The 17,571-nt window shown below is 34.8% G+C and overlaps 1 protein-coding gene across 3 annotated transcripts in view; it reads left to right on the top strand.

Annotated features, from left to right (window-relative positions):
* The first annotated feature begins 220 nt into the window (after positions 1-220).
* The window catches only part of LOC113492127, a 39,070-nt gene continuing 21,719 nt past the window's right edge, over positions 221-17,571 (top strand). For all 3 annotated transcript variants that reach the window (XM_026869449.1, XM_026869450.1, XM_026869448.1), the window contains exons 1-2: positions 221-634; positions 1,772-1,908. In XM_026869449.1, coding sequence (XP_026725250.1) covers positions 535-634; positions 1,772-1,908 — 237 coding nt within the window. In that variant the 5' untranslated portion in view covers positions 221-534. The remainder of the gene's footprint in view (positions 635-1,771; positions 1,909-17,571) is intronic.

Genomic DNA, 17,571 nt, shown 5'->3' with positions numbered 1-17,571 from the left:
GACAGTTTTTTGTTTCTTTTCAGACCCTTGTCGATCACCATTATTATTTTTCAAAAGCATATTGTTTTTGGGGATTTTTTAATAATTATTTTTGTAACTGTTGCAAAGCAAAACAAACACAGTAACATTTTTATTTATATGTGTGTTGCAAAAACAGTGATGAATGGAATTACAACGCAAATGTTGCCAACAGTAAATTGTATGGTAAGACACACCAACACGTTATTGGTAGAAAATAAATAAAGCCGAGTGCAACACTAATTTAGAAAAATGGCGTTCTATACAGCTGCGGGTTGCGCAATTTTTATGTAAATGTGCACGAAATTTATTAGAAAAATTAAGTTTTAAGTGCAACAAATACTTCAGACAGTGGGCATGATCTTTTTGTATAATTTATAGGCTAAAAACATATTGTGTAATAATAATTTTAGTTCAGTGCAAACCTGTCATGGACCGTGTATTTTTTGTGTTGTGATGTATGAAAACGATAAATAATGAAACGAAAAATAATGCGATTGTGCAAATAATGTGACAATGATGGGTATGATATGGGTGGTGTTATTGGTGGCCTTGACCGGCTCACACTTGGGACACTGTTCGCCTCTCCGTTCAACGCCGCAAACCTACCCTCATGGTGAGTCATTTTGTTGAAAATGCATGTTTTACACGAATTAAATAACAGTATAACTTACTTTTCACAATATACGGGTGCAAGTGAAAGGAACATGTAAATAGATGTTATTTTTGTTTACCATGATTATGAATACAAATGCAAACATCTGTTCGCATTTGTCTAAAATATGAATACGTCATGTTATAATGGGAATATCCTATAGATTTCCGTTAGATATTGTGTAGTTTATGTTCAAGTACCCTCAAATCATTTGTATTAACTAACAGGCACTTACACTTTTTATTTCCATCATTTAATTAATATACCATCTTCTTGTGAAAAGAAACTTTCATGGACCTTTGTCGAAATTATTTATTTTGTCGATTGATCTGCCAAATGCAGTTACAATTAAAATTTACAGTTAAATAACTATATTGTAAATATATATCTAATAGTTTTTACTATAAAGCAAATACAATAGGTTTAAAAAATGTAGAATAGTAAATAAACATTCTTATCAGTGTTATCTGACATTCATATCTTTGCTTATTATGGTTTGTATATTTAAATAATATTAGATAATGTTGTTATATCATTGGGTTTATCTTGATAAGAAAAGGAAATACAAAGACATCAAACAAATAACTCTCTTGAAAAAAATATGAGCAGTTCCTTGATTAATTATATCAGTTAATGGCAATGTTTCACATAGTCTTAAAAAAAAATCTTTATATTTATTCATATAAAAGAACTACAGAAAACTACTTATAAATTTTCAGAATTCAATATATAAAACAAAGAGGACTTATTCTTGTTCTCAAACTTTGTTTATATTTAATTTCTAATTAGAATCTGCTACCCTGCTGTGAAATGGAATATAATGTAAAAATGGTTATCATAGAATAAGAACAAACAATGCTATGGCAGGCCACAAAATGTTATGAAAAGTCTAGGGCAACTGGGTAACAAAATAGGCTTTTGAAATTATAGATACTTTTATTATTCCTATTTATTATCTAAAGCAAATTAACAAATCATAATCCAAAATCTATTTCTAAAAACTCTCATTATGAACATTGAGTTTATTTATGTTACCTGTCTCTTATACAGAGTACACCTTCATTAGTGCATCAGTTTTATTCCAACTCTCTTTCACAGATGGACATAACCAGTCAAAGTTGGATGGTTGGGGCCCCGAGGGCTGGTATGCGGCGGTGCCTGCGCTGGCGCTTATTGTCACCGCTGTTGGCCTTCTCCTCGGTTGTACCTGGTGCTATCGGCATAAAGATTGCAAGGTAGGTGCTTTTACCTCTAATTAAGTGTTTTGATATGTATTTACACTGTGAGACTTTTTGTTAATTATTTTTAAGTAAAATTAATGAAAACTTGTATATATGTTATACATATATTTAATAGTTTTCTTAATGTCTTGAGTACTTGTTGGTTAAACAGCTGTTTCTCCACTTGACATAAAACACCGTGTCATTGCCGATACCTATGTTGAGAAAAAAAGTAAAATGTAGGCATAGCTAATATTGTGTGACGTCATTTGATACGCACTTTGGGAGACAGAAAATGCTTCAAAACCACACACGACGTGTGAGCTAAGTAATATGATCATACACTGGATATCACAAAATCCTTTTTGACAAAGCAAGACACGGCAGCGTAATAGTAGGGTAGTAGTAAAAGACAGCATTTCGTGTAATGAACAAACTCGAGAAGTTGTAGGTACCGAATGACAGAGCTAGGTAACACGAAGTGTTCTGCCATCCTACACTGAAAAAATAAGTGTACAGTGGTTCTTAGGGTCCAATTTTCAGTATAGGACTCAGAATTGTGTTTTAAATTTAAATTATTGTATTCGTTTTTTGATCCTTTTTTTGCTAACGATTTAAAGTATATATATATATATATACTAGTTTTCTACACGCGAAACTAATGAAATTGAAATGAGTCTACAAAGATAATAATCCTACAGTTACTGTGTCTGTGTCGACTAGCCATAATTGTGATAACTTAGATACGCATGTAATGTAACATGTTGCCTACTTCCCACATAAATAACTTTCTCTTCTATTTTACAACTCTTAATTAAAAACGCCATTTTTGAATCTTGAATGTGAAACAAAAATGAAAAAAGAAAACTTAATTCTCATTCAGCTGGAATAATGTTGATTGTATGATAAAGTCTTTTGTGTCTAAATTATTACTTTTTTTATTTTATACTATGACGATTCACAGTCCAAAACTTAGCTTTTTAAATCTATTGTGACTATCACGGACCGTTGGTGTCTAATTAAAGTACTTATATAGTTTCCAGAATCCATAGGGTTTCTTAAATATTCTAAATTAATCATCCCATAAGTTCATAACTTCATAGCCTTAATTTAAACATTGACACGATCTAAGAAGTAAGACAGTGTTGAAAACGAGTTTCATAAACAAAGCTAAAATCTCAGCACTGTAGTCGAGCGCGAAAGTCTACCGGTATGTCTCGGGAACCTCTCCCGGACGGCACTCACCAGCCCGCATTTGCGTGTCGAACGATGATAATAAATATTCGTAACGATACCCACTACTCGCAGGTGCGGCTCGCATTAATGAAACATTATATTCTTGCTTCCTATGACAGCTCATAGACTGCTCACGACACCCACGGGAAGAAACCAGCTGACGTATTTTCTTTATAAAGATTTTACTTACACCTCCCTCTCCCGAAAAGGTCAACGTAGGTACTAAAATAAACAACTATCTTAAGTATTGCTTACGTAAGATGTGAGTGTATCGTGATTAGTCTAATTATGGAACAGAATGCATCAGCTGCGAACTCCTGTGTTGTGTAGACGTGCAGGCAGAGTAAGGGTTAACATTCTGTTGAAGTGAAGGGTTAATAACCAACTTGTAACAGTTTACAGCGCATTCATTACGTCAAGATAATTTTAAGTTCGTTTCGTAGTTTCTGTTTATTTAATTTCCTATAATAGATAAGGGACGGAGGGATCCCAAGCCTAGAGTAATGTATTTATTTCTGGGAACGACATTAAGTGATAGTAGATTGAGTTGTTTTATTTCGAGCGCTGTGGAAATGTCTACATACATAAGGTAACTATATGTATTGTCAATGCATCGTTTTGGCATTGACACGTGTATATTCTATACATAGGACATGAAGCCATTCAGGCCTTGTCGTTGGTCCGGTTAAGCAGGCTAAGCTCTAAACTGCGTTGTAAGGAGTAAGTCTACAAATTGATATATTAGATCATAGGCCTTAAATACGCTATTTGCACATATTCTCCTTCTAAAGATAATGTAGTGTAATGCAGTGAGACGGGGATATCCTTATGCCGTACATATTTGATCGCAAATGGCCACTTAAAAGTTGGACTCTCACAATTTCTTATTCTTTTCTATTACGTTTATGACCCAATAAAGCATATTAGAGCTAACTTAGATAGTTCCACCGTCCCATAAGTAGGTCACTGAACTTTATCAAGTTGTATACAAAAACACGATTTTGTTTTTAGTTCAGCAGACGGCTGTGTTTGGAAGTGTATAAATGTGTTAATATTAGAGGGCATTAGCATATTATTTTGTAAGTGAATAAACAGGTTGGGAGTTATAATTATACAAGTGTTATCTATTCTAACAACCTGAATGACAAATATTGTTGTTGATGTGCATCACAGGGTCACGGGAGCAAGCGACGCATACTTAAATCAAAAGAAAACTAATATCCTCGATATGTATTAATGTTATACGATTTCGAAACGGCACATACCTAATTAAGGTCAACCGCAAACTGTTCATGATAAACCTTGGTCAAACATATATCAATTTCAATTATCGAAACAACAAGACAAATAAGTAGTATTAGCAAAATTGCTTATTTATTCTAACAGCAGAGAAATATCGCGATGTTTTGATAACAACTTTCACATTAAAAAAATATCGCCATTCTAAACTCTATATACGAATCCTAAAATAACTTCAGAGCACGTTAATGGAAACTTAGTATTAACTTAGCATGAACTCCGTATCTAAAATATTTAGTAGACAATTGATCCTTGTGTGCTATTAAAAGTTGCAGTTGTGTATCTAATCAGTGACCGACGGCCGGGGTCAACGTACGCGGCACGCCCTCGTACAATGCGTACACAAGACAATAGTGCAGATCCAGTGCGCCCTCAAAATGAACATCTGTTTGTGTAAACATACGCTGACGTATAGACAGCCACCGAGATTCTTATGAATGCCCACACTCGTGGCTAATCGGCGTGTTAGAATTTCTCTAATCAGGCAGATGCGAAGCTGACTTTTACCCGATAATTAAGGCATTAAATCTAGCGCAAAGAAAGTAACAAAAAAAAAACCAGGTCTGCGACATTGTTCTCCGAATTCAAAAGTATTCGTATTGCTCATTCTCTTGTCTGTATTTGTTGTGCACTCGGATTAAACTTTACCCTAAAGCATTCTTTTGTGGTGGAAATAGGGGGTATTGTCGCGAGATTTGATAAAATGCCCAAACATTCACGCAAAAGTGTGCTACACACAGCCGTCACCCGCTTGCCGGCAGACAAAGATTTTGTGGAGAGCTCTTCCAGAGTAATAGGAGACGATAACTGTTTGTTTTTCGCGTGGGTCGTCAATGACGTCATTGTTACGCTATTCTCGGCCTTCTAACTGTCCCTTTCATGACGTAATTTTCTGTCTTACAAAACGTTTAGACTAAATTATGCGCATTTTGTTATAAGTTTTTGCCTAGATTCTCACTTTTATTGTCGCCTGCAGCGGGTTTTCATTGGAATTAATTTGAAACCGGCAGCAATCATTGCACTATATTTTTTTCTAATATTTAGGTACCAAATTTCTATTAACGCACCAACCATCTATGTTTTATTGTTTTAAACAAACTTAACTTTTAATGTCGACGTATATTGTCATTAGTAGTGTACGATTGTACTTATTGAAAGAGACAGACCAGCAAATTATAAAACCACTAAACAGATGCAGAATAGAGTAGCTATTCCAACCTTGGAAAAACTCTTTTTAAAGTTAATCAGAAGAAAAGTAAGAATAAGTTCCTATTTCATTGTCGAAGGGAATGTCAAAGATACTTCTTTGTTGTTGTAGTAACATACATACTTAGGTCACCTATAGTTAAAATCAGCCGAATTATTAATCTGAATTACTTGATGCGGTTGCAGTTTGACCCAATTGTGGATTTTAAATGAACGAAGTTTCAAAAACATGTTTCGATTAATATCAGTTTTTTTTTCTTCACCCGTTACTGTCCCACTGCAGGGCAAAGGCCTCCCTTAGATTTTTCCAACTCTGTCCGGTCTATTGTTTTTGCTATCCATTGCTTCAAATATCAGTTATACTTGGTACAAATATACACTTAAATTAATGGTTTTGATAAACCATTTATCTAATTGCGAAGGTCAAGGACTTATTTAACACTAATCAATCGTCTATTTGTGGTTACTTAAGGGTGGGCGAATTGATTACTCCCACAAGCCAAATCAACCTTTGTAAATAATGTTCAATATTAAGCAATTGTTCTTCTATCTCGGCGCAAGAACAATTTTGTTAATTAATTACCAATTTTATTACTAAAGTAACCGTCATGAGAAGCTATAAATTTTGTAAACAAGTGTTCAGGAGTTCACAACATTTGGACCAACAAAAAAAATGAATTTGTTTAAGATTTAATAAATTATTAAGTAACAAATATTAATTAATATAAATATTATTTAAGAATAATTATTCGTCAGATTCAGATGTTTCCATTTCTGTGTCAGAATCAGTGACATGTATCACGAAGCTGTCTACAGTTTTATCAATCATCTCATCGATTTTGGAATAAAAATTATCTTCTTCCTTGATAACATGCTCCACACAACGCTTCCAATTTTCCGAAGTAATCTGCTGCAGTCCCTCTTGTAATAATTGTTTTACCTCGTCAAATTTAAAATTTGTATTTTTGCGAGCAACATATCCTTTTACGTTGGCCCAAATTAGCTCAATTGGATTAAGCTCACAATGATATGGCGGGAGTCTCAATACTTCCACCTTATATTTTTTTGCAAGCTCGTCCACTACATAAGTTTTAAAATTGTCTTTAACATTTTTTACTTTTAGCAGTAATTCAGTCTTAATTTCATTGTCGTCGTAAGAAATATTCTTACTTACAAGCCAATTTTGTATATCATTTTTTTTCCAGGCAGTAGTAGGAATTCTTTCAAGACGCCTTGAGTGGTATGGTGCATTGTCCATTACCACTACTGCATTTTCTCCAAGTTTTGGGAGAACGTTTTCGAACCATTGTTCAAAATGTGTTGCATCCATTGATTCATGGTAATCTCCCGTCTTCTTGCATTCAAATATATTTTCACCGCCCTCTACAAAACCGTTCTCATTGCCGATATGGGTAATTATTAATCGTTTACCTTTTGACGTTGGGTTACGTGCACCAATGCTAAGTCCTTCTAGGAAAGCCTGCTTCTTACTTTTAACTTGTTTGTCTACCCAAGTTTTATTTACGGTATGTCCTGTAAAAACAATTAAACATTTGTTAATTAGCGTCTTGCGCAGTAAAAGAGTTGAAGTACATTATTATTAATACACACTTGTGATAGCCCTTAAGAACTAATGTCTCAAGGTCGGCGGCGCGTGGGTTATATTTATTTTGCAAATAGATTTGCAGTATCATACACATCACTTCACGGTAAATGCGACGGTATTTGCTTACAATCAGGCGAACCGTATGGTAGTCTGCCGTTTCACTGCAATAAAAAAAAACACACTAACCTGCATTCACCCATGTCTCATCCATGTAAAATATCTGGCGATTTTGTTGTCTATAGTCTTTAATAGATTTCAAATATTTTCGCCGCCATATTGTTATGTCATCTCTATCAATAAGTGCGTTATTTCGCTGTCGTTTTATATATTTAAAGTTTAAATGCTTTATTAGCCGCCTGAGAGTTGTTTCGCTAAAATTTGGCATATCTTCATCGTCATTGACTGCCTGAAGAATCTTGGGAATTGTTGGTAATTGGCCATTTAAAAAGAAACTGTGAATTTTTTTCCTAATTACGGATTTATCAAAATCGTCTACTTTCTGATAAAATTTAGGCCTGTCTTTAGACTTGATAGGTGATTTTATTCCCTCTTCTGATTTATATTCTTTTAATATATTATACACAGATGCTATGCCAATTCCCAAAATCGATGCTGTTTTTTTATTTATTTCGGTTTTGTAGGGATATTCATTCGATGGCCAATTTTCTTTCACGTACTTATATACGTTGATCACCATATTTTTCTCATTAACCGTAAAGCTCGTCACCTGTAAAAATCACCGGTAGTCACTTGTCACACGAAGCTCAAGCTATATCTCCAGGTATACCAATTAACCTAACCAATTACTTCACAATTTAAAACCTACTTCTAATATTAACCTTAAGTTTCCAAAGATTAGCGCGTTTGAACAAACAACTCTTTCTTTTTACTTATTATATATTTTAGATAAATTGTATTACGCACCTTTTGACGTTTTTTTCGTGGCGAATTTATTTCCTTAGATGTACTGGCTACTGGCTCCATTATACGTAATAACAAATAAAATTAACGCAACAATTAAAGTAACAACAATAAAAAAGTGATAACGAAACAATAACAAAATTAACAATAACAACCAGATCCGCGATATATGCAAAGCAATGAAACAAACTCGTACGCATTCGAAACTCGAATGATGCGTTTATTTCAAAATGGCGTCCCGATAGTTCACAATCCCTGCGACGGACGCGTTCCGGTACCAAGAAACACAAACGATAGCGCTTTGCGTCGTTAAAATATGATCCGACTAAATTAAATAGGTTGTTACTTTCATATAACCCGTCTATATTTCATGTCGATTGAATATGGTCAATTTATTATTATCTCGCAGTATAAAATGTTTACTTAGTAAAAGATGTTTGTTTACATAATTTATAGCTTCTCGTGACGGGTACTTTAGATGAGTTCTCTGTTACCCACGCTCACTAATTACGGCACCTACCTCTGAAGCTTTTGATACTTTTTACATTGAAACGAAGTGTTTCTGCACTGCATTTTGAGCCAACAAATTCCGAATCAACGAACATCATAATATTATGACCTACCATTATTTAGTTGCAAGCATTTTTAAGGATATTTAGTCGTTAAAACAGCCATAAATGGGGTCGGATATCGTTTACACCTTATTTTCATTCCCGAACAACATCCCTACGTATAACCGATGCCAATAGCTTGGATAATTATCAAAAGAAATGAGAAACACACTTGTATATTCTTGAATTTAGTCAAAGGATATCGAAATTCTCTTTCTCCTCAAGGTTTCCACAAACCTACAGACTAACAACCGACTTGGACTGGAGTAAAAGAGTCAACCATTAGATGCTTTATCGTAAAAGACTTTCACAGTAAAGGCATATGTGTTAGCACGTAACTCTAGGTTCATTTCCGCCAGGTACTAGACGGAGATGAGTGTCCACCACTCACTCGCGTCACTTGGCACCGCTATTGTTCTATTCCTCGCGATGATGTGTCCACACATCAACCATGTGTAGTTATTAGTCACACTGTTTATTTTTGGCTTTTATTGCTGCCGATATTGATCTGCATCTGATATCTAGGATTGTTGTTGGATGAAAATTACCCGTTATGGGTTGAGCACTCCTATTTGCGTTTGTGCCTAATCTTCTTTGTGTTTATTGTTCGGTTTATGTTGGTTTTTTTTTATACCCAGAATGTAGAGAATTCTTCTGTAATTCATAGTCTCTTCTCCGGTATATAACCTCACGTAGCAAGTAATTTTCTGCGCAAAAACGGAATATTCATAACATTTTTTTAACCTTTCCTTTTTTTCAATCCCCGTTTGAATTGTTGAATGGCAGCAGCTCATAGGGATTAAAACAATGAAAAGATCGTTAATAAAAACATTGTGACGCGAAATTTTCCTCGGAGCTGTTTAAGCGACTAGGGTAACATCCCAAAAATGAAGCGCTAGTTTTTATTAAATGTTTTAAAACTTTATAGTGCTCCTTCTCTGAATAACTACAAAAATACCGCTAAGTACTGGAATTCGCTGTTGAAGTGTAAATCCATGTTATTACCAAAATTAAACCTTATTAGAATCCCCGCAAAATAAGTTTTGGCTTCTTTGATCCGATCATTCAGTCATGATCGCGAAAATGGTAGATACGTATATCCCATTTCTGTAGAGGTAAACTGTGTATATCAGGCCAAGAGTTAGGTCTCTTAGAACTAACGCATAAGGGCCTGACTAACTTCTTCCAGATTATTGATACGTCAGAAAAGAGGACGCCAAGTCCATAGAAGTTAAAAACACTACATTTCAGCTCATTCTCTATAATAGCTATGACTACTCTAAATATTTTTCCTCAGTATAGACTTGTTCTGTTTTCATAACTGGTCAGACTGTTTGTTTATTACATTCCAGACGTGCCAATGTGTTTAATATATCAGTATAATACCTGGTTCAGAAACGTAAGTAGATTGCTAGATTCAATCTATACAAAATTGTTGAGATGGTTCATTAAAAACTATAAAGTAACTAAAAGTTAAAATTTTTGAAACACGGAACATTGTTTCATCATCTCAATCATTCAGTCTCATTTAAAAGAAAATAATTGAGAATTGTCCTAAATAATTGAACAAATTTTTACCTGATTGATTACAGTTTTTGATTTCTTGTCCATGATCTGCAGGTACGCTCTATTAAACGCAATAAACTTTTTTAAAAAGCATCAACAACACAAACAATTCATTCAAACCAGATATCATTAATTGATTTAGCTTTAGGACCCAATCAATAAGGTTTATCAAAGTCCGATAAAGTAAGGCAAGTGCCCTCAAAATGTACCATTAGTTTGAATAATGTTGCTATCGCCTGGCAGACTTACTTTATCCAAGCATGATAAATATGAGTTCTTCCTTATTCCAATTGACCCATAAAACCTTAACAGCTCGGTCAGTATCTTATCATTAGTGGCTCCAGGGCCCAGATACTAATTTATTGATCTTGATCAATGAAGTCCTAGAAATTGACTAGTAAAACTTATTGTTATTAAGTGATTAAGTATATGCTTGTAGCCGAAACTCGTACCCTGGCCTATCTAGACCTACGTATGATTAACCCGCGACATAGGTTTCATTTCACCTGATAAGATCTCCGGTTACAGAATTTATATTTCATTTTCTTATTGAATTCTTTCTGATGTGGATTCAAATGTATTATTTTGATAAAACTGGGACGAGTACATTATTTGAGAGTACCGCTTCAGACAGAAATTTACGCCTCACAGTGGTAGCTCTAATACTACGTAGCAGCTCTACTAATACGTATCAAGATTTTTTTTTTAATTTCGTAGTTTTTGGCAAATGTTTTGCTTTTAATATTTTCCTACCAAATTGTGCCATCAAAAAATGTGAGTATCCGACTTGGCTGAAGTTACTTTAATTACGTGAGTGAAAAGGGTACGTGCCGAAACGTCACGTCAAGGACGCTCGATGGCAATTTTGTATTAAATTTGGATTGCAAAGCTACCTAAGGTCGTTTAATTTCGAATGTTAACTTTTTTTAACTTTCGTATGATACAAACTTTGGTACCTAGGTAGAAAAATATTCTCAAAAATAACATTCTCGTTTGTTGGTAAAGACCTGTAACGACTATGTTTTTTTCTTAGTCATTTTTAATTTAAAATTCTTTCCCATTTTCGCAAAATAAATGTTGAACGAATATCTAAAACTTTCAGTTTTTCTCACTTAAAATGTCATTACTCATTTTGGGTTTTCTCGAAACGCTCATCACTGACCTTGTAGGAGCTTCAATTGCACTGGCCCAGATAACAGCGGCGTTTGTAAACAATGTTATTCACACATGTAATTGTCTAAAACATTGAGATAATAGATATTTTGTGAATCAGCACGCCCACCTGCCCTGACAACGCATAATTACGTCTTTTACGACGATCATATTGGACTGTCTCGCTTTCAACTGAAAATTGTAACATTTAAGGCCGATATGTCATATCGTTTTGGGTCTAGTATAAGTGTCTAATTATAGTTTCTTACAAATAAATGTTTCGAGTTCTTTTGAACATCTTGATTATTGACGGATATTCACAACATCTGTTAATTTGTCAAACTACGTCGCATGATCTTATAACACCGTTATTGGTCACTAAAAATGTCTTGGTGCTATCAAACTCAAGGAAAAAAGACAAAAAGGGGCGCCAAAAATATACACTGACATTTCTCACAATACGCTAAAACAATTCCACGCGAATTCTTTGCAAGGCGGACTTTGAGATACTTCACATAAAAACCCTAGACTACGCGCGAGACATTCACACGACGAAACAACAATTGGATATTTTTCGTTTATCAACATATAAAATGAACCGTATGTGTGAAGGATTAAGATTGGAAGTAGACGTAGTGGGTGCAATATAATGCCAGTCATCTGACGATGCAGTGGCGCTTCTACTTGGCATAGAGCCCGAAGCGGGCACACCCCACAGTCGTGTCCCTCCCACGCTGTCATCGCTTCACACCTCCCCCATTGCCTCTCTGATTCACGTACTAAAATATGAAACGGCTATAAACCCCGCAATGTACTGTCACTAGAGTAGAATACGATTCGGATTATTCGTAGAGTAATAAGAGTACCTGAGTAACGTACGTCACGTGCCAGCATCGGTATTGTTCTAGCTCTCTTACCAGGATGTATGGTAACAATAATGTTGATTACAATAAATTGATATGAGTATAATATCGAAGGATTATAGCAAGAAGAGGGATAACCTTTTAGTTAAAAAGCTACAAGTTTAAGCTCTTCGCATACATAACAAAAAGTACAAAATCCTGTAAAACAATCTGTCATACAGAATTCCTGTAACACATTGTGGTCACGTTCTCAGAACAGTTGTTGAAATCATTAATCTAAATGTCATTAGCTTCATGGATCAAATATCCTGACAAGTCGACATTGAGGCAGGTCTTCGCACAAACATGGTATTCTTGTAACACACACAATACCTACGTAAACATGAGTTTTTGTGCTGTGTTTTCATTTGTATGCGTATGGAAAGAACAACAAATTAAAACTTCAGTGATGTTATGTTATTTACTAGTTTGCATATTTTCGACTGTGTTTAATGAGAAAACAAAGCCAGTGTTATTATGTTGTTATTTTCTACTATATTTAGCATAATTAAGAAACAATTTTCCGTCAAATTTATAGTTTCGTTGTTTACACGTTTACTTATCTGTTAGTTTTTATTACTTAATTATGTATAAGTATTTGATTAGTGCCAACAAACATCTTAAAAATCTCAAAGGCTTCGTACTTGAACTACGGAGAGTATGCAAAAGTAGTTTGCACAGGGGCTGTATGCTTTTTAGCGGAGTTTTCAACAGCTCTTTTAGCAACTCGGGTTCATAAATACTCTATATCCACTGCATGTACTATTCTACAACCTTTGTGACTTTATGACTTATAATCCTGCGCAGATGAATATTTTATTTCTCTTGCATACGATTTACAAGTTAAATTTGTTTATCCTTGCCTATATTTGCAGTTCACGTCATCTCCCCAACATAGATCTGTTTCGTAATGAGATTAGTTCATGATGCACTTGGTCGTTTTCGCCTCTTTGTTTGTTCTCTACGAATCGACTCAATTATTGCCCACGTCCTTTCGATATCCTTCTCGTGGGCTTTTAAAATGTAAAGCAAGTGCAGCTACACGAACTCAGGGGCATCTATTCACAGTTGGTATCTCCTAAATTTTTAATGTTTAATTTCAAGTATTTTACGAGAGATCGTTTTGCATTTACGGTTAAGGTTAGTGTAGCCAAAAATAGAAACACGATTTAGGAGTTACTAAAATTCGTAGTAACAAGTCTACTTCCCAGAATGCCTATAACTACGTAATTTCTGCATATCAAAGTTCCCATAAATTTCCTGTTATGCGACCACAGGCCGCTACAGTGCTGTGGTCGCAAGCCGGATGCTTGGCACTAACGACATAAAAGCCGAACCTCTGAAACTCCATCGCCATAATGCGGTGTAATGGCCAATTAATTGTGTCAATGTAATACGAGCGCTCCACTCCTTGCTTCCGGAATTGTGTGAATTTTTGAAACTTCAAAAATGTCGTGTCAATAATCTTATTCAAAGCATCAAAATCGGAATAATGTTATTAATATCTAAGGTTTTGTTTCAAGGACCATTATTTCTTAATGCCATGTCTTAAAAGTGGTAGAATATCTGAACTCTTTCATAGCCATATGCGCTCTGAGTTTATCAGTGCATATGATTCAGCTGACGGATATAGATAATTATGACTTCTACGCGTCAAATGAACTCTAGTACTCGCGTAAGTGCCCACCTCCTTTGACACCTACTTTGAAAGTACCTTATCCTGCTTATTTATTTACGTTATTATTGTCATTTCAAGCTATTAATAGTGTTCATAATATGTGAAATTCGTCACAGAAATCAAAGGCGTTTCAACTCATGCATGGTCTAGCGGAACCCTCTTAGATTTATACTCCGTCATAACTAATGTTATGTCTTTCCATTATAGTATCTTTTCTGATACATGATACAAACAACCAGTCTACAAAGTTTCGTCGACACGCGCAAGATAAAAGCGAGTATATTTTATGATGCGCGGGCGCATCACCGCGGTGACTCATGCGCTCACTAATTACAATGTACAGAGCACGTGTTCGCCTTGAAACAGCCTGTTTATTGATAACTCTTAGTTAATGAATGTTCTTATGTTACATCAAACGAATCCTTGTCAAGACTTAGTTTTGATAAAGTTCACTATAAAAAGATTTTTTATTTTATTTATTTAACTAAAAAAAAATAGCTGCTGCGTTTTCGCAGAATGTCTTACCACACTTCGTTTTAATTTATCACTTTTTTCCTGAGGTTTGAATAACATTAAAGCTTTTAAGAATCTTTTGGGACTTAATAAGCCGCGAAAGCTAGGCGATCCAGATTACAATGATAGGTATAGGTGATGATTAAATCAAAGCGTTAAATAGTAAGTTGATCATTTAACGTAAATTAAACCCGAGACAAGTTATTCATGAAATCAATCATGAGGAATGACTTCGGTAAAATTATTCTCGCGTTCTTCGAATTCTTCGCAGCCGCAGCTGAGGGCGAAAGCTAGCATATTATTATGAGATTTTTTCTTAAATTTAATTTCGAAGAATGTCAATGCCCACACCGCTATTCGAATTATTTTGGCACCAACGCGGTGTCATTCATTTTAAATCTATTTTTGTTTGGAATTCACAATGTGTACATCAAATGAGAAATGCATGTGGTCTTGTAAAATTACTTTTTTAAGTGAAGTCAACACTGCAATTAGTTGGTGGTCTGGTGCTAATTTACGAATGAATGCAAGGGAATGAGCCGAAAATGCATAAATGAGTTGCAAATGTAGCGTTATTTTGCTTTTCGCATCTAATTTACTTTATTAAATAAGATGTATTATGAATGCAAACATGTGTGTAATTATTCCAGTTCCCGCTTCATTGATAGCTTCACTTTATATTCTCAAGTTATCGGTACCATCGATTGTACCGACTGCAATTAATACGATAGCTATTGAAAGGAAGTCAATGAACAAGCATAAAATAAATAAAAAAAACTATTCGTTCAATTAACTTTCTTCGCGGCGCGGCGCGGCTTCTTGCATGCCTCAGGAAGTAAGCAATTATTGTACTAACAAGGATAATTACACGCACACTCACCGCTGACCAGATGTTTATTACTTGCACAGAATGAAATAACAATAAAAAAAGAATCAGAAATTTTTTCCAATGTGACATTCATTCCTTAATATTCTTGTATTGAAAATAATCCTGATAACAGTTCCTCTAGCACGGGTTGAATTATATTCTATTTCTTAATATTGTCAAACTTGAAGACTTGACGACACTTATCAGCATAGATTCTGCCATTGTACAGCCGAAATTAAACATTTGCATAGGTACATCCGTAAAGATAGTCTTAACTAAACCGTAGCTACCTCACAGACTTCTAAACATTCAATAAAGCAATTATTTTTATCAGCTACTACCGTCCGATACAAAATTCCATTAAGATTAGTCTGTTTATTCCTACGTAGTTTTACCGAGAAGAGCTTTGTTCATGTACTATCCTTGCAGTAATAGTGTGTCAGTTTTCTTGGCTTTGGTCGCCTTTATTCATGTTGACTTTGTAATATTTCAATGTAAGTCAGCTTCGCTTGAAATGTTGCTTTAGTTGACGCGTTGGTTTCCTTATTCTCACTTGTCTTGGTTCCTGGATTCTAGAAACCTATTTATAAAATCGTGATGTTTGTATTATTTCCAGACTATGTTCCAAGCTTGTTAGAATTAAAGACGTCTTGTATTTTATTCTATGAAAAAATACAAATGCCTTACGGAATGGAGTTTTGCACGGCAGAATTCCTCGTTATGCTATATATCACTTAAAAACCTTAACATAATCGGCTGTAGAACATAATTCATACATCCACTTCACAGATTGTTCGTCCATACTTTTAATCTGCCATAAAATCGTTTTACTCGTACATTTCGATTTTATAACATTCGGACACGCGACATCGGTTACGAATGGAATTACGTTAATCTAGTTTCGTTAAATTAATCTCTCTGAGGAAATATTTTGCACAATATGTATAGTATTATGTTATATATCGTGTGTGCAACTTACAACCTCGTGCGAATGTTGTAACAGCCGGCCGCGTCATCAATTCACACAATTATCACGCTTCAATGCGGTATTGTCGCTGTGTAGTGTATGAATCGCCATTCAGTAAATAATGTATTGTAAATCTATACGCTCAATAGAACTCCGCCGATCATAAAGTGACTTTGAGCCTTTTAGAAGAAATTAATGTTACTGCTCTCAAAAGAGTTATTTTATTATTTTGTTCTTTTGCGAATATTTGCTTTAAGGACCCTAAATTGTTCAATGAACCTTGCTTTTGCAATTCAGTAATTAAATTGGCTTTACGAACACAACCTTCGTTAACAGACGCTGCTTCCAGTAGAGATATAATGACGTCAGGTTCTTTGTCCTTTTCACTCAAATGCGTAGTCAACAATTTGCTTAGTTGGCTCAGTTAAGTAATTGGGGTGGGATAATAATTAAGTTTTCCACTTAACGATACATGAAACGTTATTGCTTTTACATGATAAAAATTAAGTATCTGGCTCGAATCTTGTAAAGAATGGTCTTCAATTTCTCGCTTTCATTCAAGAGACACTCGAAAGACCTTTCTTGACATTCGGGTAAAAACTTTATAGAAGTGTTCGAATTGAATTAAGCTGAAACAACTCAAGCAAAAAGATTTGATCTTTCACTTAGTTTTTTATCTAAAGAACCTTTTTAGGGTCTAGTACCTTTTTTAGTCTTAGACGATCGATTACTCTTTTTGAAATATATGAGTAGGTATACGAGTATAACTTTGATGTATAATACCGCAGTGGTTGTTTTTATCAACAAAACGAGGAAGCAACGGATTGATGCATTTGTCACAGACAAGTAGTCGTCATATATTTCAACACCGTTATCATTCACTTTCCCTAACAAGCCGCGGATCAAACAATGTGTGGACTCGACTATAAAGTTTACAACTTCATTGTGTGGGACTCGTGTTCTTATGATTGTCGTCTATTGTCGACTCAACAAGGGAACGCTTTTTACATGCATATTATGTTCTGTTATACGCAATGTTTCCTTGAATGTGCTGTTTGTTTTGTGATAGGTGATTGATCTTGTAGTTAGCATTTATAATTAGTGTGTTTGAAAAGTAGATACACTTAGTAGCTGCTGTAAGCATTATGTCAAA

The sequence above is a fragment of the Trichoplusia ni genome, chromosome 3 (genome assembly GCF_003590095.1).
Source record: "Trichoplusia ni isolate ovarian cell line Hi5 chromosome 3, tn1, whole genome shotgun sequence".
NCBI lineage: Eukaryota > Metazoa > Arthropoda > Insecta > Lepidoptera > Noctuidae > Trichoplusia > Trichoplusia ni.
Note: the sequence above shows the minus strand (reverse complement) of the source record. Positions and strands in the feature narration are given on the sequence as shown.